This window comes from Saccopteryx bilineata, chromosome 1, assembly GCF_036850765.1.
Source record: "Saccopteryx bilineata isolate mSacBil1 chromosome 1, mSacBil1_pri_phased_curated, whole genome shotgun sequence".
Lineage (NCBI taxonomy): Eukaryota > Metazoa > Chordata > Mammalia > Chiroptera > Emballonuridae > Saccopteryx > Saccopteryx bilineata.
The window spans coordinates 31,087,324-31,114,977 of NC_089490.1; the positions used below are offsets into that span (position 1 = coordinate 31,087,324).

Here is a 27,654-nt window from a genome sequence, read left to right on the forward strand (position 1 = left end):
CTCATAGGGATTTTGATGGGAATTGCATTAAATTTGTATATTGCTTTGGGTAATATGGCCATTTTGATTATATTTATTCTTCCTATCCAAGAACAAGGAATATTTTTCCATCTCATTGTATCTTTTTCGATTTCCCTTAACAATGCTTTGTAATTTTCATTATATAGGTCCTTTACGTTCTTTGTTATGTTTATTCCTAGGTATTTTATTTTTTTTGTTGCAATCGTGAAGGGGATTATTTTTTTGAGTTCGTTTTCTAATATTTCATTGTTGGCATATAGAAAGGCTATGGACTTTTGTATGTTAATTTTGTATCCTGCGACCTTACTGTATTGGTTTATTGTTTCTAATAATCTTTTTGTGGAGTCCTTCGGGTTTTCGATGTATAGGATCATATCATCAGCAAAAAGTGATAGCTTTACTTCTTCTTTTCCAATATGGATGCCTTTTATTTCTTTGTCTTGTCTGATTGCTCTGGCCAGAACTTCTAGCACCACATTGAATAAGAGTGGAGAGAGTGGACAACCCTGTCTTGTTCCTGATTTAAGGTAGAAAGTCCTCAGTTTTATGCTGTTTAATAGGATGTTGGCTGATGGTTTATCATATATGGCCTTTATCATGTTGAGATATTTTCCTTCTATACCCATTTTGTTGAGAGTCTTAAACATAAAATTGTGTTGTATTTTATCAAAAGCCTTTTCTGCATCTATAGATAAGATCATGTGGTTTTTGTTCTTTGTTTTGTTGATATGGTGTATTACGTTAACCGTTTTGCGTATGTTGAACCATCCTTGAGATTCTGGGATGAATCCCACTTGATCATGATGTATTATTTTTTTAATATGTTGTTGTATTCGGTTTGCCAGTATTTTGTTTAGTATTTTAGCATCTGTATTCATTAGAGATATTGGTCTGTAGTTTTCTTTCTTTGTGCCATCCTTGCCAGGTTTTGGTATGAGGGTTATGTTGGCCTCATAAAATGTGTTTGGAAGTATTGCTTCTTCTTCAATTTTTTGGAAGACTTTGAGTAGAATAGGAACCAAGTCTTCTTTGAATGTTTGATAGAATTCACTAGTATAACCGTCTGGGCCTGGACTTTTATTTTTGGGGAGATTTTTAATAGTTTTTTCTATTTCCTCCCTGCTGATTGGTCTGTTTAGGCTTTCTGCTTCTTCATGACTCAGTCTAGGAAGGTTGTATTGTTCTAGGAATTTATCCATTTCTTCTAGATTATTGTATTTGGTGGCATATAATTTTTCATAGTATTCTACAATAATTCTTTGTATTTCTATGATGTCTGTGGTGATCTCTCCTCTTTCATTTTGGATTTTATTTATTTGAGTCCTGTGTCTTTTTTCCTTGGTGAGTCTTGCCAAGGGTTTGTCAATTTTGTTGATCTTTTCAAAGAACCAGCTCCTTGTTTTATTGATTTTTTCTATAGTTTTTCTGTTCTCTATTTCATTTATTTCTGCTCTGATTTTTATTATCTCCTTTCTTCGGCTGGTTTTGGGTTGTCTTTGTTCTTCTTTTTCTAGTTCCTTAAGGTGTGAAGTTAAGTGGTTTACTTCGGCTCTCTCTTGTTTGTTCATATAGGCCTGAAGTGATATGAACTTTCCTCTTATTACTGCTTTTGCTGCATCCCAGAGATTCTGATATGTCGTATTTTCATTTTCATTTGTCTGTATATATCTTTTTATCTCTGCACTTATTTCTTCTTTGACCCATTCATTTTTTAGAAGTCTGTTGTTTAGTTTCCACATTTTTGTGGGGTTTTCCCCCTCTTTTTTGCAGTTGAATTCTAGTTTCAAGGCTTTATGATCAGAAAATATGCTTGGTACAATTTCAATTTTTCTAAATTTGCTGATATTGTCTTTGTGGCCCAACATATGGTCAATTCTTGAGAATGTTCCATGTACACTAGAGAAAAATGTATACTCTGTCGCTTTGGGATGAAGTGTCCTGTAGATGTCTATCATATCCAGGTGTTCTAGTATTTCGTTTAAGGCCGCTATATCTTTATTGATTCTCTGTTTGGATGACCGATCTAGAGCCGTCAGCGGTGTATTGAGGTCTCCAAGTATGATTGTATTTTTGTTATTTTTTGTTTTAAGGTCAATAAGTAGCTGTCTTATATATTTTGGTGCTCCTTGGTTTGGTGCATATATATTAAGGATTGTTATGTCTTCTTGATTCAACTTCCCCTTAATCATTATGAAATGACCATTTTTGTCTCTGAGTACTTTTTCTGTCTTGTAGTCAGCATTATTAGATATGAGTATTGCTACACCTGCTTTTTTTTGGGTGTTGTTTGCTTGGAGTATTGTTTTCCAGCCTTTCACTTTGAATTTGTTTTTATCCTTGTTGCTTAGATGTGTTTCTTGTAGGCAGCATATAGTTGGATTTTCTTTTTTAATCCATTCTGCTACTCTGTGTCTTTTTATTGGTAAGTTTAATCCATTTACATTTAGTGTAATTATTGACACTTGTGGGTTCCCTACTGCCATTTTATAAATTGCTTTCTGTTAGTTTTGTATCTAGTTTGATTCCTCTCTTTTGTTTTTCTATCATTTGTTTTTGTTTGTTTGTGTTCCATACTTCTTTCCTCTGTTGCTACCTTTTTTAAGTCAAGTGTTTTTGTGGTGGTTTTTTTAAGGGTGGTTACCATTAAGTAATGAAAAGGGTACCTACCATATTCATTGTAGTACCCTATCTTATAAGTATTTCTGCACTTCATCATCCTTTGCTCCTGTTAATCTCCATCCTCTCCCCCCTTTTTTTCCTTTGTTGTCACAGTTTAAGTTTGGTTTTATTGTGTTCTTGGTGGAGCTGTTACTTGTGGTGTTGTTTTCTTTTGTTCTTTGAATCTGGTTGGAAAATCCCCCTTAGTATTTCCTGGAGTGGGGGCTTTCTGTTGATAAATTCTCTCATCTTTTCTGTATTTGTGAATGTTTTTATATCTCCTTCATACTTGAAGGATAGCTTTGATGGGTATAGTATTCTTGGCTGAAAGTTCCTCTCTTTCAGGGCTTTAAATATTGGGGTCCACTCTCTTCTAGCTTGTAGAGTTTCTGCTGAGAAATCTGATGATAATCTAATAGGCCTTCCTTTATATGTTGTACTCTTCTTTTCCCTGGCTGCCTTGAGAATTTTTTCTTTGTCATTGGTTTGTGTCATCTTTATTATGATGTGCCTTGGAGTGGGTTTGTTGGGGTTAAGAAAACTTGGTGTTCTGTTTGCTTCTTGAATTTGAGGCTTTAGTTCCTTCCACAGGCTTGGGAAGTTCTCGTCTATTATTTGTTTGAGTATATTCTCCATTCCATTTTCTTTCTCTTCTCCCTCTGATATACCTATTATTCTTATGTTATTCTTTCTGATGGAGTCAGACAATTCCTGTAGGGCTTTCTCATTTTTTATTATTTTTTTTTTGAGTCTCTTTCTTCTTCTCTCTGTTGTGCCTCAAGTTGTTTGTCTTCTATTTCACTAATCCTATCTTCAATCTGGGCTGTTCTGTTAGCTAAGCTTGTTACCTTGTTTTTCAGCTCGTGAATTGAGTTTTTCATTTCTGTTTGATTTGTTTTTATAGTTTCAATTTCCTTGGTAATATATTCTTTGTGTTCATTGAGTTGTTTTCTGATCTCCCTATATTGCCTTTCTGTGTTTTCTTGTATATCTTTGAGTATTTTTAAGATTTCTATTTTAAATTCTCTGTCATTTAGCTCCAAGGCTTCCAATATGTTAAGTCTTTTCTCCATAGATTTTTCCACATCTAATTGTGTTACCTCTCTTTCTTTTGTATCCATAATATTCGATTTCCTCTTTCTTATCGGCATCTGAGGGTGGTCTTATTGATAGCACTAATTAGAATTAATAAAGAGTAAAAAGAAAAAAAAAAAAGGGTAAAACACCCCACAAAAAAAAACAGTAATAATTTATTATTTCCCCCTTTTTTTCTCTCTTCTCTTTCCCTCCTCTCCCCTCCTCAGGGAAATATCGTGCCTATAATGGAGGGCCTGATTTGGGGTGAAGAGTTCAAGGGGCAAAAAAAAGGGAGTAGGGACCTACTAAATGCAAAAAAAAAAAAAAAAAGGAAGAAAATCTTAGACAAGCATAAGATGATTTGCTTGTAAGTGATGGTCAACTAAGAGATATAATGAGAGGGATAAGAGGGAATCAGAAAAAAGGACCAAAAAAGAATAATAAAGAAGAAAAAATAAAAATAATAAGTAAAAATCTGTTGTATTAAGTGGAGCGAAGACTAAATACAATGGAGACCTTGGGTTGGGAGGACCCAAAATGCCACAAAAATAAACAAACAAGAGAAAAAAAAATAAAAACAAAAGCAAAAAAGAGAAATAAAGCCAAAAAAAAGCCTTGAGTCCCAAATTAACTAATTTGTTCATGATTGAGGATTATATGGGAGGAAAGTAAAATGAGCAAAGAAAAAACGAATAGAAAGGAAAAAATAAGAAAAAGAGAAAAACGAAGGAAGAAATAAAATAGGAGGAGAAAAAAACAAAATAAATCAAGAAAAAAAAAAAACAAAAAAAAAATAAAAGAGGAGAGAGTGAGAGTTAAGTGTTTTGGAGTATAACCTTAAAGGAGGGTGAGGATGAAGAAGAAAAATAAAATGCAACACTCATGGGTAGTGTAGTTCAAGAAAGGGGAAGCATAAGATGGGCAGAGAATAGAAGGACCGAGGTGGAGGAAATAAAGGCAAAAAGATAGAAGAAACAAACAACAACAACAACAACAAAAAATTAGTGGATCAAGTTGTAAAGTCTGTGGGTTTTTCTTGATTTTGAGAGGTTAACTTCTTCCTTTTTCTTTTCTCTCCCTCTTCCTGGTCGGTGACTCTGTACCCCAGGCTCTGCCCCTGTGTCACTCTTAGGTAGGGATTTGCAGTTGATGGGATTCTATGGCAATGTCATATAATTGGCTTTAGTCTTGCTGGAAGTAAAGGCTTGTTGGCGTTTGCAGGGTCCAACGATGAGAGAGTTTGCTTTCCTGGATTCTCTCTCCTAGTCCCCCCTTTCTGAATTAGCAGCCTGGTGATCCAGCTATAAGGCTGCAACTGCTTCTGCCTGGGGAGTAAGAGGCTCAAAGAGCTGGGAAATCCCCACTCTATCCCCACTCAGTGCAAGGCTTTGGGAAAGGCTCTGAGAGTCAGGGCCTCCAGTGTAATCAGGCGGGGGTGGGAGTCAATTGTTGTCAAGGTGACTGTTCAGCGCCTATCATTTAGTTGGACCTCTCAACCCAGGCTTTCCACACTTTGTAGCCTGTTTTTGCAGGGAAGAAGAGGCACTAGTCTCTGCTTACGACTAGTGTAGTATAGACCTTATTATCTGCCAAGTCCTTCTTGTTAGCGTTTATCCCTGAATATGGAGGCTCTATCAATCAGAAGTTGCCCCTGCCCCTTTAGTGAGAGGCACTAAAAAATATCACGCCTCTTGTCTTGGATCGCTGAACTGAGAGAGATCTTATCAATTAGAACCGAGGGTGCGCAGATTTTATGGGTTAAGCTAATTTCAGTGATTGGGTCGCAGCTGTGCTTCCGAAGGTATTTTAGACTGCCTGCACGCGCCCCTCCCCCAACGCTTGATTGTTAGCTTGAATGGCTGGGTGAGGTGCCCCGCCCACGGAGAGAATCTCCCAAGCCTCTCCCGCTCGCCCCGCCGCTGGCGGCTGGACCGCACCAGGCGCAGGATAATGGGGCCCCCTGGGTGTGCGGGCCAGCAGGGCGCCCTGGGCGCGTGGAATGCCCAAGGCATGCGCGCGAATGGGGCGCTCCGGGCACCGGTGGCCGGCGACCCCCACTCGCAGTGTGCGGGCCGCTGGGAACGTCAGCAGTGCTCAACCGGACCGGGCGCGCGCGCGGCGGCTCACGGCCGCGGCGGCTCTCGGCGGCTCGCGTCGGCCGCTCTTGGCGGCTCGCGGTTCCCAAGTATATGTATGGGCTGACTCACCGCAGGCGCACTCCCTCGCGGCTTGAATGAGCGTCGCTGCGGTAGCTTCCTCCACACCCTCGTCTCTCAGATTCAAGTGATAACAGTCCTTTTGCTTTCAGTTTGTGTGGAACTTCGGAATGCTCCGAGGATAAATTTTTCTGTTTCTAGTTGATAAATTTGTTGTGATTTAGGGGAGAGCTGTCGGACGTGCTTCTCACGGCGCCATTTCCGTGACGTCACAAAATATTTTTATTAGAGTAAGTTATAAAATGTTGTGCTGAGTTCTTAATCAATATTGTCCTCATGTGTTTGTAACATTTACAGCTGGGCTGAGTGTTTATACATCCCATATTTATGGACTTACTGAATCAGAAGATACATATTATTTTTCCAGCACTATTTCAATTATTAAATGTCACTTTAAAAAAAAATAAGACAGCTGCCAACATGTACTTTCTTATGATTTACTTTTAAAGAAATTAAAGTGCCTTTTTCATGAAAAGAAATGTTAAAATATAACAATCCTTTATGTTAGAATTATGTTTCTGCTAAGAAAGATAAATCATTTTACTTGAACTGTATTTTATCTTTCTGATATGTTCACAGAATATTTACTGATGAGTTTTTAATTTATTTTTCAAGAATCTGCACCTGAGATTGTATGTTAACAATAAAGACAAAATATAATTTGCCTCTGATTAAAAGAAAAGTGAAAGGAGAGTGAGAAAAATGGAGATGTTTTCAATCCAATACCATCCATTATTTATCTTTCCTATATAAAAGATCACTCTAGGTCCATCCATGATACATAGCTGAGACTCATGGACATAGATAAGAGTGCAGTGGTTACCAAGGGGAGGGAGAAATAAGGGAGAGGGTTGGGGGAGGGGTGTAGAGAGGGACAAATATAAAGTGATGGAAATTGATTTGGCTTTGGGGGATGGATATACAACACAATTGACTATTGAAATAGAGTAGTGATGTTTGCCTGAAATCTATGTACACTTATTGATCAGTGTTACCCTGTTAAATTTAATTTTATAAAAAAGAGAAAAGATCACTCCATTTATATAATAATAAGCCAAGGATGAGACATTCGCTAAAATAGCAAAGGAAACCACCTAACAAAATGTATGGTGAAGGAGAAACACACAGTTTAGGAATAGGAGCGAAAAAACAACTGTGATGGGCAGTCAACTCTTTGGGGGAGTTGGCCCTATTGTGCTTTGTTTTCACATTATAGTATATATATATTAGGGGGTTGGTCCACAGACTCTGGAACCTCTGATAAGACTTCTGGTAATATGGTGCTGCGTGATGAAGTAGGAGACAGAAGAAAGGAAGGAACCTTTTATGTCCAGGATGGGTAAGAGGGACAGGTCTCTTCATAAACCGGCTTTAGCCTGCTTCCTATGTCATGAGCAGTCTCTCTTTAAACCCTTAGGATATTTCACCTTATAAATGTTGACTCTTATAATTTTTTCTCTTACTTACCTATTTTTAAATTTAATCCATTTGTAAAGTTTCTATTTATACTATTACTGAGAATATTTTAAGTGGTAATATTATTGTATATTTAGAAACTTAACTCTAAAAAACTACAGAAATCCAATAAGTGAATTAAAATATTCATATTATAGGCACATTTTCAACATAGGTTCAATATTTTAGTTACTCCTCAGAAAGGAATTTTTTTTTTCCCTGAGGTTTCTTCGGATATTTCAACAGAGCTCTATCAAAAGAATTTAAAGTATATTATGACTTAGTGCAGGGGTTGGGAACCTTTTTGGCTGAGAGAGCCATGAACACCACATATTTTAAAATGTAATTCCATGAGAGCCATACAAGGACTCGTGTACGTTATGCATTATCCAATAAAAATTTGGTGTCCCGGAGGACAGCTGTGATTGGCTCCAGGCACCCGCAACCATGAACATGAGCGGTAGGAAATGAATGGATTGTAATACATGAGAATGTTTTATATTTTTAATGTTATTATTGTTTTTATTAAAGATTTGCCTGCGAGCCAGATGCAGCCATCAAAAGAGCCACATCTGGCTCGCAAGCCATAGGTTCCCGACCCCTGACTTAACAGGAAAATTCTAGCTTTCATCTAATGGTTCAAAGGCTGAGGGGGCTTTGAAATAAAATTTTATTTTTGTAATGTGATCTATAAATATTTAGATCTAAATATGCAAATACTATTTTACAAATCTATTTGCAGAATAAAGCACTGCTCCTTTGAGATAAGCAGTCTATAATTGTTCATAACTTTAAAATGAGAAAATAAACACTAAGTTAAGTGATTTGCTCAAGGTCACAAAAACCTTTTCTAACTTAGAGCCTAATTCCCTACCAATAACAAAGAGCATAGGCTTTGCCACTGTTTTATTCTGACATTAAGTCTAGGAACCCTGGAGTCAAGGAGTTGACATAAGCACAATAATTTATTCACATGATGATTGGCACAACTGCTGTGAGGATGATGATCAAGTCGTTCTGAGTGCATATAACAGAGGTCTCACCTAGTGTGATGAGTCAGGAGAGACTCAATGAAGAACTGAACTGAGAAGGAGAAAAGGTTGGGAACTGGCGAAGCCTTTCAGTTAGAGCAGTGGTAGTCAACCTGGTCCCTACTGCCCACTAGTGGGCATTCCAGCTTTCATGGTGGGCGTTAGTGGAGCAACCAAAGTATAAATAAAAAGATAGATTTAACTATAGTAAGTTGTTTTATAAAGATTTATTCTGCCAAACTTAGTGAAAATCTGACATAAAGTACTTGGTAAGTAATTATTATTATATGCTTTAACTTGCTGTAACTCTGCTTTATGAATTTTATGAAGTAAAGTTACTTCCCTACTTTATAAATCACCATTACTGTGGAACCCATGGGCGGATAGAAAATTTTACTACTAACAGATATACAAAAGTGGGCGGTAGGTATAAAAAGGTTGACTACTCTGAGTTAGAAGGAACAGCCCTAGGGAAGGTTTCCAGGCGGGAAAGGAAAGGAACAGAACAAGCTTGAGAAAATTAAAGGAGGCCAGCATATTGGAGAAGCAAGGGAAACCAGGAAGTAGAGTTTTAAGTAAGACCATACCAGACCATGTCTGCATCCTGGAGCATAATGGCTTATTGCAATTTGTGGGGAGAAAGCAGAGAATGAATTGGAGGGGAAGGGCGTACCACAGAGATTTTGTAGGGAAGAAATTAATATTTAGAAAATGTAGGAAACACACCACTTACTTTACAGATGGTGTTTTATTTAAATTTTAAAACAATCATAAAGAGGGTTATGCCACCTTTGTTTTACAGTTGAAGAAACTGAGGTTTAAGAAGTATAAATGATTTGTACACGGATGCACAAAACGAACATTGAAGCTGATACTACACTAATTTTCATAAAGATAGTCCCCCTCTCCCTCCCACAAAAAAAGTCTAGGCATGAAGTAGCATCACTACCTTTGCCAGCATCACCACTCTGAAACTACAGGCTTTCCTCTCAGATGACAGTTCCAAATACCTCAGGACTGGACCACACCACTGAAGCTTACAGATGAGACACCTGAAGGCTAAACATCCAAAGTGACGTGCCCGGGGGCGTGGTCTGAGGGATTGGCAGAGCCTGGATTTCTCATGAATGGCACAATGCTTTGTATATTTCATCCCAGGCTCCACTTCCTTTGGCAGTCATAGTTCCAAAGGCTAAGAAAACCACTATCCGTGTAATACTCTGACAAAATTTACTGAGGCAGTCACATTTACTGAAAAAAAAAAATCGTCTTGAATTTTGGAGGCAAAACTTCCCTTTATCATCCTCATTAATAATGTCTGTTGGTGTTCAGTCTGCATAATTAGAAATCTTTCTGTGTGAATAAACCAAGGTGATTTATTTTCTATCACCACAGAGATAAATTGCCTTGCTCTCAATTCTAAAACTTCCTGACAGCTTTTGGAGTTAATGGGAATTGGGTAATGATTATGATGCTGCAGAACAGAAAGGGTAGAATAGGAGAAAAAGCTTTATAAACTCAAAATTGGTTTTTACCATTTAGAGATTTTTTTCAGAAAAATCAGAACATGGGCACTCTTTGCCTAGGCCAAATTGTTTTCAAATTGGATGGATTGGGGTAATATATTCATAAAGAACATCCTGTTCAAAATGGCTAAATGCAAATTAATTGGACTTTTAACATTAAAAAATGAATGCCAGCAAGCAGGTATTTTAAGAGAAGCAGTTCTGAGAAATGAAGTTATCAATTATATTTACTTTAGTTCTCCACTAGAGGGAATAAAGCACATTTCAACCACATCGACGCTTTACTGGGCGGGCGTCTGAAACCGGGCCTTTAAGTGATTTAATTGCCAGTCATCATTCCTAAAATGTACTTAATTTAATCACAAACAGTTGACTGAAATTTCTCAAACTGGAAACAAGCAATTTCTTATATATCTCTCCCCAAATTCATTTGTTATCATCTAGCTGGAATTTTTCATTGTAACACCTTTAATAAAATCATTGAAAAAATTTAAGTATTTGCAAATCGGAAAGAGATGTGTGGTAGGAAGCAGGCTGGGTGGCCTTTTTAGTGAGCTTAAGGCCAGTGGCCACCGCCATTGTGGCCATTCACATGCAGGTTCTCATTAGATTTGGGCAGATGGTAAAGAAACAGTGGAGCCAAAAAATGGTGGGCCATTCCTTTATTCTAGCCTCGCACCGGCTGGTGAGTAAACACACACAGGGCTCTCAAAGCCACTTACACATTTTCCAGTTCTAAAACCAGGAGAAGCTTCTCTGGTTTTCCCTAGAATCAAAGGCCCCCACCAGTCTCAGTCACCTCTGCACACCTCTGTTCCCCATCTGCACACCTTCTCCCTTCTCCTCTCTGCATAAACTGGCTTCTCCTTCAGCACTCTGCCATCTTGGCTTCTTTCTCCTCCTTCTCCTTCTCTCCTTTTAAAACCTTTCTGGTGCCAAAAACCTTACCTCCAGCAACATTAGCATACATCCCAAGCAGAAAGGTAATTAGCAATTTCACAGGCCAGTGCCATTTTTAACAGTAAAAGTGAGCAAACTCAAAAAACACAAATTTTGCCCTGGCCGGTTGGCTCAGTGGTAGAGCGTTGGCCTGGCGTGCAGAGGTCCCAGGTTCGATTCCCAGCCAGGGCACACAGGAGAAGCGCCCATCTGCTTCTTCACCCCTCCCCCTCTCCTTTCTCTCTGTCTCTCTCTTTCCCCTCCCGCAGCGGAGGCTCCATTGGAGCAAGGATGGCCCAGGCGCTGGGGATGGCTCCTTGGCCTCTGCCCCAGGCACTAGAGTGGCTCTGGTCACAACAGAGCGAAGCCCCGGAGGGGCAGAGCATCGCCCCCTGGTGGGCAGAGCGTCGCCCCCTGGTGGGTGTGCCGGGTGGATCCCGGTCGGGCGCATGCGGGAGTCTGTCTGACTGTCTCTCCCCGTTTCCAGCTTCGGAAAAATACAAAAAAACCCACAAAAACACAAATTTTATAAACTCATTTGCCCAACAGTGAGGAAAAGTAGACTTGGAGAAAGTTGATTTTTAAAGCTCTTAGAAGGCATCATGTTGGTCCCTCAGAATTCATTGACCATGCTTGTGTTTTATAGGCACAGAGAAAAGAACTCACCAATCTGTTGGCACCCTGTGCCCCTGGAGGCACTAAGGGAAAATGAGCTCCTGTATTTCACAGCCCTCAGTTGCCCCCTGCCCCTGCCCCGTTGCATGGCCCCTTAGATCAGTTTCCTTAGGGGCTGAGCCTGGGACAGCGGTTCAGGCTTTTCTGATTTGTTGAGGGTGTGCTCTTCAGAGAGACATCCTCTGAAGGAGGGAGTAAGTCCTGATTGTGGAGGCAAAAGACACCTAATTCACATGGAGAAGGTTCTAAAGCATAAATTGCAAAGTTATCCTCCACTGGAACAAAGGAACGGACCTTTGATAGCCCATATCAGCAAGTCGTTGGTCATGGGCCACAGTGTAGGGAGAGGGTGAAGTAAGGAGCTTTAGGACATCTTAGCTGAGGGCATGATCTGTGGAAGGAGCCAGTTGTGGGCCCTGAAATATAATAGTAATTCTAATGTCAGGATTTATATTTACAAATGAGTCTATATACATCTACATATATATATATACAGTCTTTTGATCCGTCTCGTCTCGTCTGATCTTCTTTCAATGCCATTGCTCTTTTTAAAAAATGTCTTTTAATACTAATTCACACAATTCACAGAAAATTGCCATTATTCAGCAGTTCTTCACTTACAAAATGTTTCATCAGTTTTAAGTTCTTCAACCTAATTGTTTGTTTCATTGTTTTAATTTACCCTTTGTCCTTTTACACATTCCAAAAGCCTTATATAACATATATGATTTATGTCGTCAAGGAGCCTCTTATTTTGAAACTTCAAGGCAAAATTTTCCTGTCTTACTTTGTCTTGTTTAATGTGACTGTTGTTTTGTCTTTTTTACTAAACGATAAACTTAAAATTCTTTCAGAATACTAAATTTGCCGAAGTTTACCCTTGTATGACTAATTAAAATACAACTCAGACATTTGCCCACATACAAGCCGTCTGTTCCGTACGATCTGTGAATCAAATGGAAGTCTCCTTTGTGGAAGGAAGATATGACTGTGGGGTTGGACACTTCCACAGGTTGTTTAAAAATATTCATTTAGCCTCTATTGGTTACTGAAGCACTTCCTTAGCCCTTAAGTCATTTAAATGATGTATAAAGCCACTCATTGCTCTCAAAGTATTAGAGGTCAAACATTAAATCTTAAGACTTTGAGATTGTATTATTAGAAATATATCTTTATTGTGGTCTTATCTTCTTGTTCACTGATCTTTTTTTTAACCAATGTATAATGTTCATTTTTGTTCTTTACAATATTTTTCTTAAATTCCATTTTAAAGATAATAAAATTGTTATTCTCTTTTTGTTTTGGTTTATATTAGGCAGATACATCTTTTTCTCCTTTCGTTTTCAACTTTGTATGTCTTTTTGTTTGTGTGTGTGTCTTTTGTTAACTGTAAATTTTCTAATCTTGCTTTTTTTTAAATCTTGAGAGACTGCTCTTAAATCTATGAAACTATCTCATTACATGACCTTAATCTGCCGTATTTTTTTACATTTCTCATTATTATAATTTCTTATTCTTTTTCTTTTCTAGTTTTGCATCCAACAGGCCTGGTTTTAATTTACTAGTTAAAAATTTATTCATTTTCCTTTGTTGTCATGATTGCCCTTCACTGACGGTCCACATTGCTGTTGATATATCCCCATCAGTATCTGTATTTTCTCCTAGTAAGATAAGTCCATTGGTCCCTTCTGCTGATTGATTATCAATCATGTTGATTACCCAAGTCTAGATTTTTATTTCTGGCATGTTATGGTTACAATTTCTTTTTAAAATGGCAGCCGCATCCTTACTCAGAGTATTTTATTACCCTACCTTCCTATATTTCTTACTGCATCCTACTATGTTTATTTCCCTTACTTGAATCCTTGATCCAAGAAGGTTTTTAAATTACATCTTTATTTGGCGAATACTCTGAGCTCTCGTATGCCTGAGAATATGTTTGGTGGCTTCCACACTTGAATGACATTTTAAGGGCTTATGAAATTCTAGGTGATAGAGATCTTAAACAAATTCGGTAGTGTTATAAACATTTTTAAACTAATTTTCAAATGATTCACTCTTTGGTATGGCAAAAACCAACAAACATAACATAACTAAGCATAGACTTTTTCTATGGGCTTCTTACCAATCAGTAGATACCCTACCTATTTAATGATTTGAAGTTTGATTAAAGAAGTACCATGGCTGTTAGGATGTATTTCTGGTAGAAATATAGCAAGAAGTAAAAAATATATACAAATTCTCCAGAGGGTAGGTCTTAGATTCTAACAAGAGTCAGAAAAGCAAGGCTGTCAGAATCCCTTAGAAATGGCTGCAATCTGAGGACAAGTTCCAGTGGCTGGAAGGACAATATAACTGGGGCAAGGCTAGGGGTTGGGGACAGGAGATGGTGAGTGCACTGACTATGCAAAGATGTGTAACCCACACGGTGAGAGTTTGGAAGTGCCTACATCATTCTTGAAATGTAGTTTGAAACAATGTGTATAGAGATGGGTGATGAAGGAATAGGGTCCAATTCCAGGGAAGCAGGGGCTGGCAGGTACCACACCAGAGGCAGCCCTCCAGTGACCTCTGGACATGCAGTGCTCAGCTCATCTGCTACCAACCATTCATACATCCTCTCTCTCTTCTACACCCCTCTCCAATCATTCTCAAAGATGCTGGGAGTATCATGTTAGGAGAAAACAGACTGTGGTTTCTGGTAGGGGGTCTCTGGAGATAAAGGGCACAGATTAACCTGGTCAGTATCATGCCTATTCCTCCTCTTAAAGACGCATGCTTCTAAGGTTTTGTGATGCATCAGTTCACATCTGTTGACATGTTTCTTGGTTCTGGGATAGATGTCTTGCAATTCTGCATAACTGCTTGCAAATTAGGAACAGTGTGGATAGAACTAAGGCAGCCAGGAATTAAAAAATATTTATGAGGTTGACAGTCACACTACAGAGCTATTTTCTGTTTTATGTCACATTGGAATACAGTGACTAGGACCCCTTGTAGTCTATAGAAGAGAAAGACAAGGGAGAAAATACTTCCTCCAACGTTGTCTTTGTAAAGAAAGAGACATTTGGCTTATATTTGTAGTATAGTATGATATAAAGGAGATGACAAATAATGTTTTGCCTGTAATATTAAGTAACTAATCGTGTCCCTAAAGGATAGAAGAATGAAAAAACACAAACATGCTTCCTTGTCAGTTCCAATGTCAGAGTCTGGAATTTATTTTGAGGTCTAAAATGGTGCTGGAATTGAGAGTCTGCTCCATTTTTATTACAATCTGGGAGTTGTGCAATGAGAAAAGTGGATGGTGTAGTTAATCCCCTTGAGGATGTGGTTTTCTAGTTGAGAAAGAAGGAACTCGAGATGGAAAAATGTGATCAAACATAAGGGTGTGGTGCTTGTTTTTAAAATAGGCTGATCATATAGTAGATGGAGGGGAAAAGAATTCCATTATGCTGTCCTTTAGACGGTGGTCTTTGAAGGAGGAAATTCTAATATATCTTAAGTCTGAACCCCCTCCAAGAGGAAAGGCCAAGAATGAAGTAGTGTAATTTGAGAATTTTCAGCCATATCTTAAAAGACTTTTTACAAAGATCAGAGAAGAACATTTTTGCTTTCTTACTGATATTAGACTAGCATTAGATTTAATGGAACTTAGACTGCATTGTAATAATATTAACAATCAGCAGTTAGCAACGAGTTTCCTGCGGGTTTACAAAATGATTAACGTGTGCCCAATTGCAACTGAGTATATGATCATCCTCAGGGAATACACAAAGGAATGTTGTGAAATTTAATAGTGTTTATAAAAGTTCATATAAGAAACAAGTGTTAGAGCTCAGAACTTATATTAACGACCCCATGTAAGATTCCATGTAGGAGTTCATTTTTATCGTTGCTATAGCCTTCATTTCTATCTCAGCCATGGCTCAGAGACTTCAGAAAGGAAGAATTTTTTTTTTCTAACCAGCTTCACTTATCAATCAAACAATTTATGCTTAAGCATAACAGATTCATTGAATTTTCTAAGTGGAAAAGAACTGAAACTCATCTAGGTAGGGCCCATATTTTTAAGATGAGGAAACTGAAGCCCAGAGACAAAATTATTTTCCCCATATCACCTGGCAGTTGTTGGCACCAACAAATTTGTAAACCTTTGGGCACCACCAGAAATAGATGCTGTTCCTCTAACTTCTAAAAATAAATATACTGCTCACAAAAATTAAGGAATATTTCAAAATGAATATGAAGCGATAAAAAAGAAGCATTTGATTTTTTTATTAAATAAGAACATTAGAAAAACAAACAACCAGTCAAAGATAATTGTTTGATTATGCAAATGAGATGCAAAATCATCAACTTTTATTTCATTGGTGAAAATACACTATACAAAAGTCTGAAAGTACTGAAGTGTCTCTCCATGTTGCCTAATTCCCTAATTTTTGTGAGCAGTACATTTGAACTATTGATGTTCTGTAATTAAAAAAAAAATTTCAGGCTAATATAAATGAGATCTTTAAGACATATGAATAGGGGTAGCTAGCATATCTGTGACTGTCAGTAGAAGCAACTTTTCCCTCATAGCCCATATCATGAACTGTCCTTATTAAGGAAAAACTCAGAGCACTGCCCACATTTTGTTCCAAAGCATAGATTCTTCAGTAATGAAATCAATCAGCTAGTGTTTGGTGCACAAATGCTGAGATATCCTGGATCCTAACCTCCAGCAGTTTGCAATCCTTTTTATTAATGAGGCAAACTCCTATTTAAATTCATTTCATAAGTGTTTCCAAGGCTTACTCCTTTGCTTCCCAAGCAGAGTTGATGCATGCAAACTACCTACAGGATAGTGCTCCAGGCTCCATTCCCGATGTTCCATTCACTCTGAATTTTCTCTTTGTGTTTCCTGCAGCCTAGCTATCATTTCTCTTCAGCTACTAACCTCATATGCATTCTCCAGTCCCCTGTATTGCTATTAGGAGATTGATCATTTACAGTTCAGCTTCTTGGCAGGACATTTCTTCATCCTTCTAGACTAGGTGAGATTTATCTGCTATGAACATAGCACTCTGAACTTTTGCTTCGGAACACATTATTTTGTGGGGGTTTTTCCTAGATATTTCTGATTTTTATAATTAGTACCTATCTCCCCACTACACTGCTCTCCAAGGGCAGAGACACTAAGTGTCTGGGTACTAGTATATTTCTGACATCTAGCAAAGTGTCCAGGAAATTTGTAGGTACTTTAAAGAGATCTGAGCTAAATTATTTAACTATACAACTGCAGCACCAAATCATGGATTAGGACATTTTGAATAGATAAATATTTTGAAAGTATCAATTGTATTGGTTCATACAGAAATGTTGCTTATGGCCTCACAACTCAACCTATGGTTGCATGAGCATCATGTGAGAGCCCCTTAAAATGCAGATTCTCAGGCCACTCTCCAGACCTCCTGTGTCAGAATCTGAAATTTACAAGACTCCCTGGGTGCTGCCTATGCACAAGTGTATGTTGTAAATCATGGGTTAAAAACTGCAATGTTTTGTTTGGCCTATCCCCTAAGTTAGTGAAGGAAGTCAGACATATATGTATAAGCACTATAATAGGTGATCTATGACACTTGGAGTCCTCTGAGTAGGTGTGGTGGGACTGTGTTGACATGGAGATCATTAGTTTCGTCTAAAAGGGCAGGCTGATCCACAGACCAAGATGACTGCTGGACAAGTGAGACTTTTGAGCAGTTCAAGAGAAAGGAACACAGACTTGCACGTAGAATCTGTGAACTCGAACAGTGAGAACAAAATTCAGTTCTTTTTATCTATCTATCTATCTATCTATTTATTTATTTTATTATTTTTTTTGTGTGTGTGACAGAGACACAGAGAGAGACAGAAAGAGGGACAGATAAGGACCAGCAGACAGAAAGGGAGAGAGATGGGAAGCATCTCTCATCTCTTTGTTGTGTGCGGCACATTAAGTTGTTCATTGATTGCTTTCTCATATGTGCCCTAATGGTGGGTGGGGGCTCCAGCAGATCGAGTGACCCTTTGCTCAAGCCAGCGACCTTAAGCTCAAGCCAGTGATCTTTGGGCTCAAGCCAGCGACCATGAGGTCATGTCTATGATCCCACACTCAAGCCAGTGACCTTGCGCTAAAGCTGGCGACCTTGTGATTTTGAACCTGATTCTTCTGTGTCCCAGTCCAATGCTCTATCCACTGCACCACTGCCTGCTCAGGAAAAATTTAGTTTTTTTTTTAAAGCAGAAGAACTGTGAGGGTTGGGGGGAACACTCATGTGTGACAGTTCTGGTTCAAAGGTCTCTCGTTTACAAAGTTTCATATAAGTGAGGAGACTTTTAGAAATGCTGCCAACATTTCTTGATTCTTCACTAAAGCAGACTTCTTTAATTCTGCAAGTCAGAAAACCCTCTTTGTTTTCTCTAACCCATTTATTCATTCACTCTTTCATTAATTTATTCATTAGATACTGACTTATTGTCTATTCTGTGATGAGGGGGCATGCCATGTGCAGAAAACTAAAGGTGAATAACATATAATCCACATAATGTCCCATGGGTTAACGTCTCATAATGATAATGAATGCATTATATTATGAAATGCATTATTTCATGTAGGGATTGCTATACTAATTTGTCAGGTCTCTTTTGAGAGATCTTCTTAAGAACGTTTCACTCTAGCTTGAGTAGTTCACAAATCGAAGTGAGGAGACAGAAGTAGAAGGTACAAAAATGGAGTAAAAAAAAATCCCAAAGAAATGAATTCTGAATAGCATGTGTAGTATCTCTGGTGATTTTAAAATGTTGACATTTCTTGCAACAATTTCTCAGCTTCATAATTTCTGGCAGACAAGAAAACCTACTGCATCTTCACACAGAAGGAAGAGCTGTGTCCCAAAAGCTTTAGTTTTGAATTCCATTTCTCAGGTAGATTAAAGACATAATGGATTTAATCACATTTTGCATGTTTTCTTTTTTTCCCCCCTAGTTATAGGGTTCCCATTTCTCTAGTTGGTCTGAGGAAACATTATCTGTCTTTGTCGGATAAGTTCCTTGTTACCTCTGGAGAAGTGGTGACATTTACTGGTAACAAACACTTCACAAGGTTTTATATTAGTTTGGTGGCAGCTGTGACCAAATGTAATAAAAAGGAACTGAACATTTGATTCAAATTCCACTTGTTGATGATCCCACAATGAGTGAGCAAAGGTCTAATTAGTAAGTTACACAATATTTGGAACTGAAGTCTCCATTTACGATAATAGTTTGTTTTGTCTCATTTCATCTGAACTTTCCCTTTCATCAATCCTTCTATGTTGAATAATGATTTGATGAAAGAATTAGTAACTTTTTACTTTACATTTTGGAGACCAAAATATTCATTTGTTCTCCAGAATATTTACCACCAAGTAAATGAGCTTAGAGGACTCTTTTTGTCCTTCAGTATTCACCTGCTCTCTCTCTCTCTCTCTCTCTCTCTCTATATATATATATATATATATGTATATATATATATACACACACATATATACATATATATACACATGTATGTATATATATGTGTGTAATATATATATTCTCTCTATATAGATAGTAAGTCATTCATGTATATAAAATTTACTTTAATGTTTTAGGTTCATTGTTTTCATTCTGATTGTCGCAGGATTTTCACACCATTTAAATTTTTCTCCCAACTTAATATTTCTTGCCATCATGCATTACAAAATCTTTGCATTCAGCATAAATAAAAATGTACAACATTATTTCTCTAACATTTTCCAAGTTTTCTTCTCTGATCAACAAAATACCAACGTGTCTACTGTCACTCCTCCGAGAGGTGGGCTAGAGTCAGCCAGAAACACTGGAGTCCGTTCTCTTCTCTAAGACATAGCTTTTATTTACACCTTCTTTCCCCTCTCTTTCTTTCTCTCATTACTTAAATAAATTCCAGTTCCCTTTCCTGTCCATGATTTGCACTTTAGCCACGTTGAGATTTTTTGAAATGAATATCTGATCACACATGCCCCTTTCTTGCTCAGAATACTTCAGTGGCTTCTCTGTGTCCAGAGAATGAACCAGTCTCCTTATTGGACATATGAGGTTGATTGTAGTATCTCTTGCATAGCCTTTCACAGCTAGGCCAGCCACTCCTGAAGGGTTTCTTATCTCTGAATAAGAAGACTCTTGTCTTTAACAGGTGGCTTTTCCTTTTACACAGTGGTATATATCACTCTCTTTCCCCGTCTCCCCTCTCCTGCCTCCTAAGTATCTTTCCAGTGGTATACAACCACTTCGCGCTTGCTTTGAAAGCAGCCCCTGGCGACTTTCACCCTGGATTTTAATCATGACTGCATGACTTACTATTTCTAGATCTTCAATAAGTTATTCTGCGTCTTAGTTTTAATTTCCTCATCTTTTAAACAGGGTAAAATCAGTGCTCACTTCACTAGGGTGTTGTGAAAACTAAATAAACAATTATGTATACTGAATTTATGTGATAACATCATAAATAAATATGACTAAATCCACTAATAATATTACATTTTACTTAGTGGTTTTGGTCAGCTTGAGGATAACAAAAGGCAAACCAACTGTGACAAATATCATAAATAGATAAAAGCACTGCAAAGCCAAATATAAATGTTTTGGAGGTTATCAATTAAGTAGAATCAGCCATTTTCTGTTCTCTTGTTGAATAGAAAAATTAGCACAGTTTTATTAAATTCAAGATTAAAATGAAATAGGTTTAAATAAATGGATAGCTATATTGAAAAGAAAGAATAGGATGTAAATGTTGATATCACATAATTACTCAATTGCTTTTCTCATCTAAGTAAGTATTTTATTGGGAGTGTTCCAATATTTTCAAATTTCAGAATATTTATCCCGTCCTATTTTAGGATACTGGGAGAATGAAAATTTGACATTGTACAAACTCTGATGATTCATATAATTACCGTACCACTTAACCTAGGTATGCTAAAAATTCTGCTTTCTCCAGGATCAATTACCCAGGTCTGAGGTTGGGAGTGGCACATAGGGTCTGATCTGAAGCCAGGCTTAGGATCTCAGGGGATCCTGATGAACAGGGGAATATAGGTGTTTTCAGCTGATTTCTGGAATGCTATTTGGAGCCTCAGTTGGCTCAAGAGTCAGATTATACTTCTATTTAAAGCAATTGTCTCAGGTAGTTAGAAGGAGTCCTGGTGTTATGAAACCCAGAGGATTTTATAGTTGGAAACGGAATATTATGGATGGGATTTAGTGAAGCTATATCTTTAAATAAAAGCAGGCTCCAGAGGGGGAGATCTGGGGAAATGTGAGGGTGGGGGAGCTCCCTGGCCGCCCTAGGAGCCAGTGTTGGCGTTCACCTGGGGCACAGCTACATTTCTGGGATCCTCCGAATTGCCCTGGAGTGTTAGGAGCTAGTTACTGTTCCATTGATTTATTGACCAACTAAGGACTCTATTAAAAATAAGAGTGGGATGATTATTTTCTGATTTTCCCAGGTGTGCGTGTGTCCTTCATTCTGTTTCTTTCTCTTGTGTATCTATAGCTTCCTTCTTTATCAATAGGTTTAAGTATTTGTATAGTGCTAAGAAGTCCCATGTAATAATAAAAATTCTGAAATGGCTCTGGCTGGTGGCTCAGTGGATAGAGCATTGGCCTGGCATATGTACATCCCCAGTTTGATTCTTACTCAAGGCACACAGGAGGAGTGACCATCTGCTTCTCCCCCACTCCCTCTCCTCTTTCTCTCCCTCTTTCCCTCCTATAGTAGCTCAGTTGGTTTTACCATGGCCCTGGGCCCTGAGGATAGCTCTGTTACAGCACAGGTGCTTGGTACTTGAGCATCAGCCCCAGATGGGGTTGCTGGGTGGATTCTGGTTGGGGCACGAATGAGAGTCTGCCTCAATATCACCCTTCCTCTCACCTGAAAAAAACTTTTTTTTTTGTATAAGCATAAGTAACTCCTTTTAATTAAAGTGTCAGTATGTTGAAAACTTTATTATAATAACATCATCTGGTAATATTGCAATGATTATGAAGTCCCTGTGTATTGAGATTATTAATATTTACAATAATGCACAATGCTTCTCATTCTAAGTAAGCATTTCCTTCTATAGATTTAGAAGGATTTATAGGATCCACCTGTATTTACTGTGGATCTGAGCATGATTTATTTCTTATACTTTGGAATTTTTCAATTTGAGACCTATTGTGAGAGCTGACACATAAATACAACTTTGTTTTCTCTTTCTGATATCTGTCAGTGTGTTTTTATAATTCATTAATTCAATAAAATTATAATAACTGTCTATGCGATATGCTAAGCACTGTCAGAGTTTATGGGGAATAGAAGAAGATATGGCTGTGAGCTCAACGTATTCACCATCAGCTAAAATTTTTTTCTATGTTAAGAATATCTTCCTTTGTTTTTAATAACAATCAACTTTGAGGTTTACACTTGATAGAATCTAATACAATAGTCTGTCATATACTTATGTCATTGTTTAACTATCTATTTAAATGAAATTTAAACATCTATTTCTCCTTATTTCTATCCTTCATCACATCCTGGCCATCTTTCCATCTTTTCTGTGAAGCTGAGTCATCCAATGGTGGCTATTCCTGAACATGAAACTCTTGATTCCAAAGAGGTAAATGTAAGATACAATTGGAGATATATGTAGTTATCCATATTCATGTAATATTAGTTTGCAGGAATAAACCAATTTCAGTTTTTTAAAAACACATTAATAAAATTGTGGGATTTTTAAAAAACCAAATTAACTGGCTCATTTTGTGTTGGTCAGAAGAAGCTGATAGCTAAGTAAGTAAGTTATTGTTGCTTCTCAATGTGGAAGGTGGTACTACAGGTTCCCATGTGTGTAGCTCCTTGACCACACACTAACTCCTATCCTGTTTGCGTTTGTGATTTTCTCTTTGGATTCACTGTGACACCGCTGTTGTCTTCTTTTTCCAGACAGTCAATAGATGTCCCATGACACGTAGAGTGTATCTTCTGAGTTAAGGGTCTCAGTATCTCATGGTATCTCAGTTTCTGGACCCCAAAGTGAATTATTCATGTGTCAGGTAGCATGTCAGCTCAAATGCAGCCTTTAAAATTTCATGTAAATGTTTAGCCACTTTTAAACTTTTAGGTGAAAGAAGAAAATAACATTTTAAAAACTTTTTATTTTTATAAATGTTATATCAAACAAACAAAAAATTCTGTCACATTTTTTAAATTTTATGTTAATCAAAGAGTAAAAATAATTAAACAATGTTTTCTTCTTCTATATCCCTTCATGCAAAGTGATAAATGTAATAAATAAAAAAGTGATATGTTTAAAGAACTTTATGAAAGCAATAAGGGAGCTCACTCATTCATTTCAGATACTCTTACAAATGAGCCATGCTCAATTTTGCAGCCTCCAATTTTAGGGGGGGGGGGAAGCATAGTAAAAAAGCAGTAAAAATAATAAAATTTCAAATAAGATCTGAATATTTCCCCCAAAGTATTCTTTCCACAATTTAGGGCATATTATTCATTTTTCATAAACTGTAAATTCCAACTTTTGCTAACTTTAAAAGCCTTATTATATAAGACCAATGTGCCTCTCTATTAAAACATTAGTCATTAAAATACAAAAGGTGTGTTAAGAGTAGATATATAAATTTATATCCTTGATCACATCTCTAATTTTTAAAAAAATAGGATGATTTGTTCAATAAGTCTAAAAATATAGAAGACTGGCCTGACCTGTGGTGGCGCAGTGGATAAAGTGTCAACCTGGAAATGCTGAGGTTGCCGGTTCGAAATCCTGGGCTTGCCTGGTCAAGGCACATATGGGAGTTGATGCTTCCAGCTCCTCCCTCCTTCTCTCTCTGTCTCTCTCTCTCCCTTTCTCTCTCCTCTCTAAAATGAATAAATAAAATTAAAACAAACAAACAAACAAAAAACAAATATATAGAAGACTTTTGATACATATAGCTAAACTATATTCCTGAAAACATTTGGCGGTTCATTCTACCAGGACCCTGTTGTCACACCTGTTTCCCTGGACGCTTGCTGCATTGGGAACTATTCTAATTGCCAATTTATTGAGTGCTCACTCTATGTTAAATAGTATTATGCACTTTATAAGTATTATTTTACTTAATCTTTCCAAAACATTGCAAGTTAAATACTATTATTATTCCCATATTACAGATGAGGAAACTGAGGCTGATGGACATCAGTTAAAGCCAAATAGCTGGAAAATCTCTGCACAATCAGGAATCCAGATCCGACTGCCTGAAGCCTGTGCTCTTACATACCCTACTATACCCATCTAGCTCTATCTTCATCTAACTTTCTACTTGTGTTATCTAAATCTGTCTCTCTTTTTAAAATATTTGCAATTTAAAAGGACAAATTATTTTGTTTTCATTTGCATTTTAAAAATTATGTATATTCTGTTATTTTCATCTATTTTGCTTTTGCATTAAGTTATGCATTTATCTACTGGTATGGCAATATTTTTCTTATTGCATTGTAAGCTCCATTTACATATTAAGAATATTAACTCTTGGTCAAATGGGCTAGCCCTTTCAGTGTGATGGTGGCAAATTGTGTAATAGTGAAAAATCGTACAACTATATATATCCAAAAAGAGGAGAATGGTTGAATAAATTTTTCACATTCCAGGTGAATGTATAAAAATAACAATCAAATGTTCTCTTTCTTCCAAACAACAATTTTGGCTCAAATATACATAGGCTATAGCTATATAATAAGAGTGTTTCTAAAAGATAATAAAAAATCAGTTGGTTGATTAACAATAGCATCCAGATGTGTTAGTAAATACTGAATAAAAAACTTTTGAATGTTAGGTAATGCTGAAAGGCTATTATGTCAAAAAAAAAAGTAGGGTAGAGTAGTATTATTTGCATTTTTTGCACCAATTATTATAGCCCTAGCGACAAAACTTAAAATTAAGCTAATGAATAAGATTGTCACAAAACGATTTCAACTTCATATTTGGAATAGATAAATAACACCATAAAAGAAATTAGAGTTTAGCAATTGTAAGTGATAGTAAGTTAGATAGTATGAAAATAAATGTAAATATGAAGCAAAAGGATATTTTATGCTTCTAGTGTTCTGTATTTTACTTCTTAGTAACATTGGTGTATTTTGGAGCCATTTAACAAATTTTACTGTTTCTTATATTATGTGATCAGACTGTAATATTGATACCTTTTTTTTTTCCTCCAAACCTCTGTTGGTTAGTTATTTACCTATAAAAAGCATCAGTCAAGAAGAATATCTGTTTTGAATGACAGCTGTTAGAGGAGAGGGGGTTTGGGAGACTGGGTGACAGAAGGTGAAAGTATTAAGCAAGATAAAGTCATACATGTGTATACCCATAGACAACGGAGCGGTGATCGCCAGAAGGAAGGAGGGGTGGGGCTAGGTGGAGGAGGGCAAAGGGGCAGGAAATGGGGACATGGGGATGGAAAAGAGACTGCTTGGGGTGGAGGGCGCAGCGTGCAGTGTGCAGATGGTGTTTATGGAGCTGCACACCTGAAACCTGTACCCCAATAAATTCAATTAAAATACTTAATTAATTAATTAATTTTGAGAGAGGCAGGGGGAGAGAGAGACAGTAACATCGAGCTGCTCCTTTGTGTGCCAGACCCCGGAATGGAGCTGGCAGCCTCTGCGCTCTGGGATGACAATCAGCCCACTGAGCTGCTCGGGCAGGGCTTCCTTTTAATTGATTTTTAGAGTGACAGAGATCAGAGGGAGAGAGAGGCGAGGGGGGAAGGAACATTTGTTGTTCTACTCAGTTGTGCATTTTTTGGTTGCTTCCTGTGTGTGCCCTGACCAGGAATCAAACTGGCAACCTTGTTGTTTCTGGATGACACTCTTAAAACCCACTGAGCTAACCAGCCAGGGCCCAATTAAAAACCTTTAAAAAAAACTAGAAGAGGAAAATAAATAAATAAAATGATCTGTTTTTATATAGTAATGCTGATCTTACAACTAAATGGTCTAAGGAGTAAAGCATTCCAGCTCCCAATCTAGTACTAATAAATAATTACGGAAAGATCCTTCATTGAATCTCACAATTGACCTCTTTGTTTTTTCCTCATTGTCTAAAAACTGCAGCCTGTCTCTCTTACTAACAGACCCCCGTTTCTTATATTCCATCATGCTATTTGTAGTGGGTTTTTTTTTTTTTATATATTAGCTTGGTTATTCCCAAACAGATTTATACTTCTTTAGTATTTTCATAAGTCATATGATTTATAAAGTACATTGAAAAAGAACTATGTCACCTGACCAGTGGTGGCACAGTGGATAGAGTGATGACCTGGGGCACTGAGACTCCAGGTTCAAAACTGAGAGATGGCCGGCTTGAGCGCAGGCTCACCCGTTTGAGTGCAGGGTCACTGGCTTGATTGTGGAATCAAGGACATGATCCCATCATCGCTGGCTGGAGCCCAAAGGTTGCTGCTATCTTTTTGTTGTTTTTTTTTGGAGAGACAGACAGACAGACTCCCGCATGCACCCGACCGGGATCCACCTGACACGCCCACCAGGGGCAAAGCTCTGCCCACCAGGGGGCGATGCTCTGCCCCTCCGGGGGTCGCTCTGCCGCGACCAGAGCCACTCTAGCGCCTGGGGCAGAGGCCAAGGAGCCATCCCCAGCGCCCGGGCCATCTTTGCTCCAATGGAGCCTTGGCTGCGGGAGGGGAAGAGAGAGACAGAGAGGAAGGGGGGGGGGGAGGTGGAGAAGCAAATGGGCGCTTCTCCTATGTGCCCTGACCGGGAATCGAACCCGGGACCTCTACACGCCAGGCTGACGCTCTACCGCTGAGCCAACCGGCCAGGGCCAGTTGCTGCTATCTTGAAGCCCAAGGTCGCTGGCTTGAGCAAGGGATCACTGGACTGTCTGGAACCCCCCAGACAAGGCACATAGGAGAAGCTATCAATGAACAACTAAGAGTGCTCTGGCTGGACATTAGCATCTCCTTTGTAACAGTCCTATGAGCAGGGTCCAACCTCAGGCAAATTGAACCGAGAATCTCTGAAGGTGAACAACGACATTGCTATGTTTTTAAATCTTGGTGATTCAAATATGCAACAAAAGTTGAAATCCTCAAATTCTAGCTTCTTCATCAGTAATTTAGGAAAGCCAATCAAATCATTTATTTAATCATGGAAACAAAAACTTGAAAGTAAAAGCAGGAGAATTATTTAAAAATTAGTCTTAGGGAATGTTTTCAATTAATAAAAATTCAGGCCACATATTCCTTTCATAAAGGTTTAACATTTGCTTTAACTTGTATAGATTAATTTTGAGAGATCTGTTGTATGTTGAGATTCACTATAATTTCTTTAATAAAACCTAATACAGTACTTTGCTTCTGTTTTCTTTGTGTTCCACACAGAACTAGAAAATAGTTAGGCTGGGTGTAGCATTTGGTGCAAGCTGAGTCTTGGGGCTAGTAAATTCCAAAGAATGTTTTATTTAGCTTTTAATGTGGTACTTAAAAAAATACTTGGTCAGAGATGAGCTCTCATACAAGCAGATGAGATCCCAAAATAATGGCTTTAACCATTGTAGTCAGCCACTGATCAATTTTCAAAGAAGGTTACTTTCATAGTTTTCAATTATTCACACCAATGCAATAATCTCCAAGAAGGTGTATAGCTAACACCATCTAATTTCGAGCAAACTCTGACTGAGATATATGATTTTTGAGCAGAGTTACTCAGAAGAAAATAAATTCTAGTAGAAATAATTATTTCTGATTGTATTCACCAAGTCGTGTGAATTCAGCAACTCTCTGATCCACAACCACTCTATAACCCACTTCTCTTTCTATAGGTTTCATTGTGAAAGTCATACTGGGGAATGAGATGTAAAGAGATCTGCCATTCTCACATCACCTGCTTAATGTGTCCTTGGGCCTATTTTACTTTTAATTTCAGGGTCAACTGATTTCTGAAAATGTGATTAGATACATTTGATTCTG

The 27,654-nt window shown here is 37.7% G+C and overlaps 1 protein-coding gene across 11 annotated transcripts in view; it reads left to right on the plus strand.

Annotated features, from left to right (window-relative positions):
* The window catches only part of MLIP (muscular LMNA interacting protein), a 249,990-nt gene that overhangs the window by 215,495 nt on the left and 6,841 nt on the right, over window positions 1-27,654 (plus strand). For 8 of the 11 annotated variants that reach the window (XM_066252764.1, XM_066252743.1, XM_066252755.1 and 5 more), the window contains 2 exons: window positions 22,227-22,280; window positions 23,837-27,034. The exons of 2 other annotated variants lie outside the window; for them this stretch is intronic. In XM_066252764.1, the coding sequence (XP_066108861.1) occupies window positions 22,227-22,280; window positions 23,837-23,869 (87 nt within the window). In that variant the 3' untranslated portion in view covers window positions 23,870-27,034. Of the gene's footprint in view, window positions 1-22,226; window positions 22,281-23,836; window positions 27,035-27,654 lie in introns of those variants that run through there. One more of the 11 variants, XM_066252746.1, reaches the window with a different exon arrangement.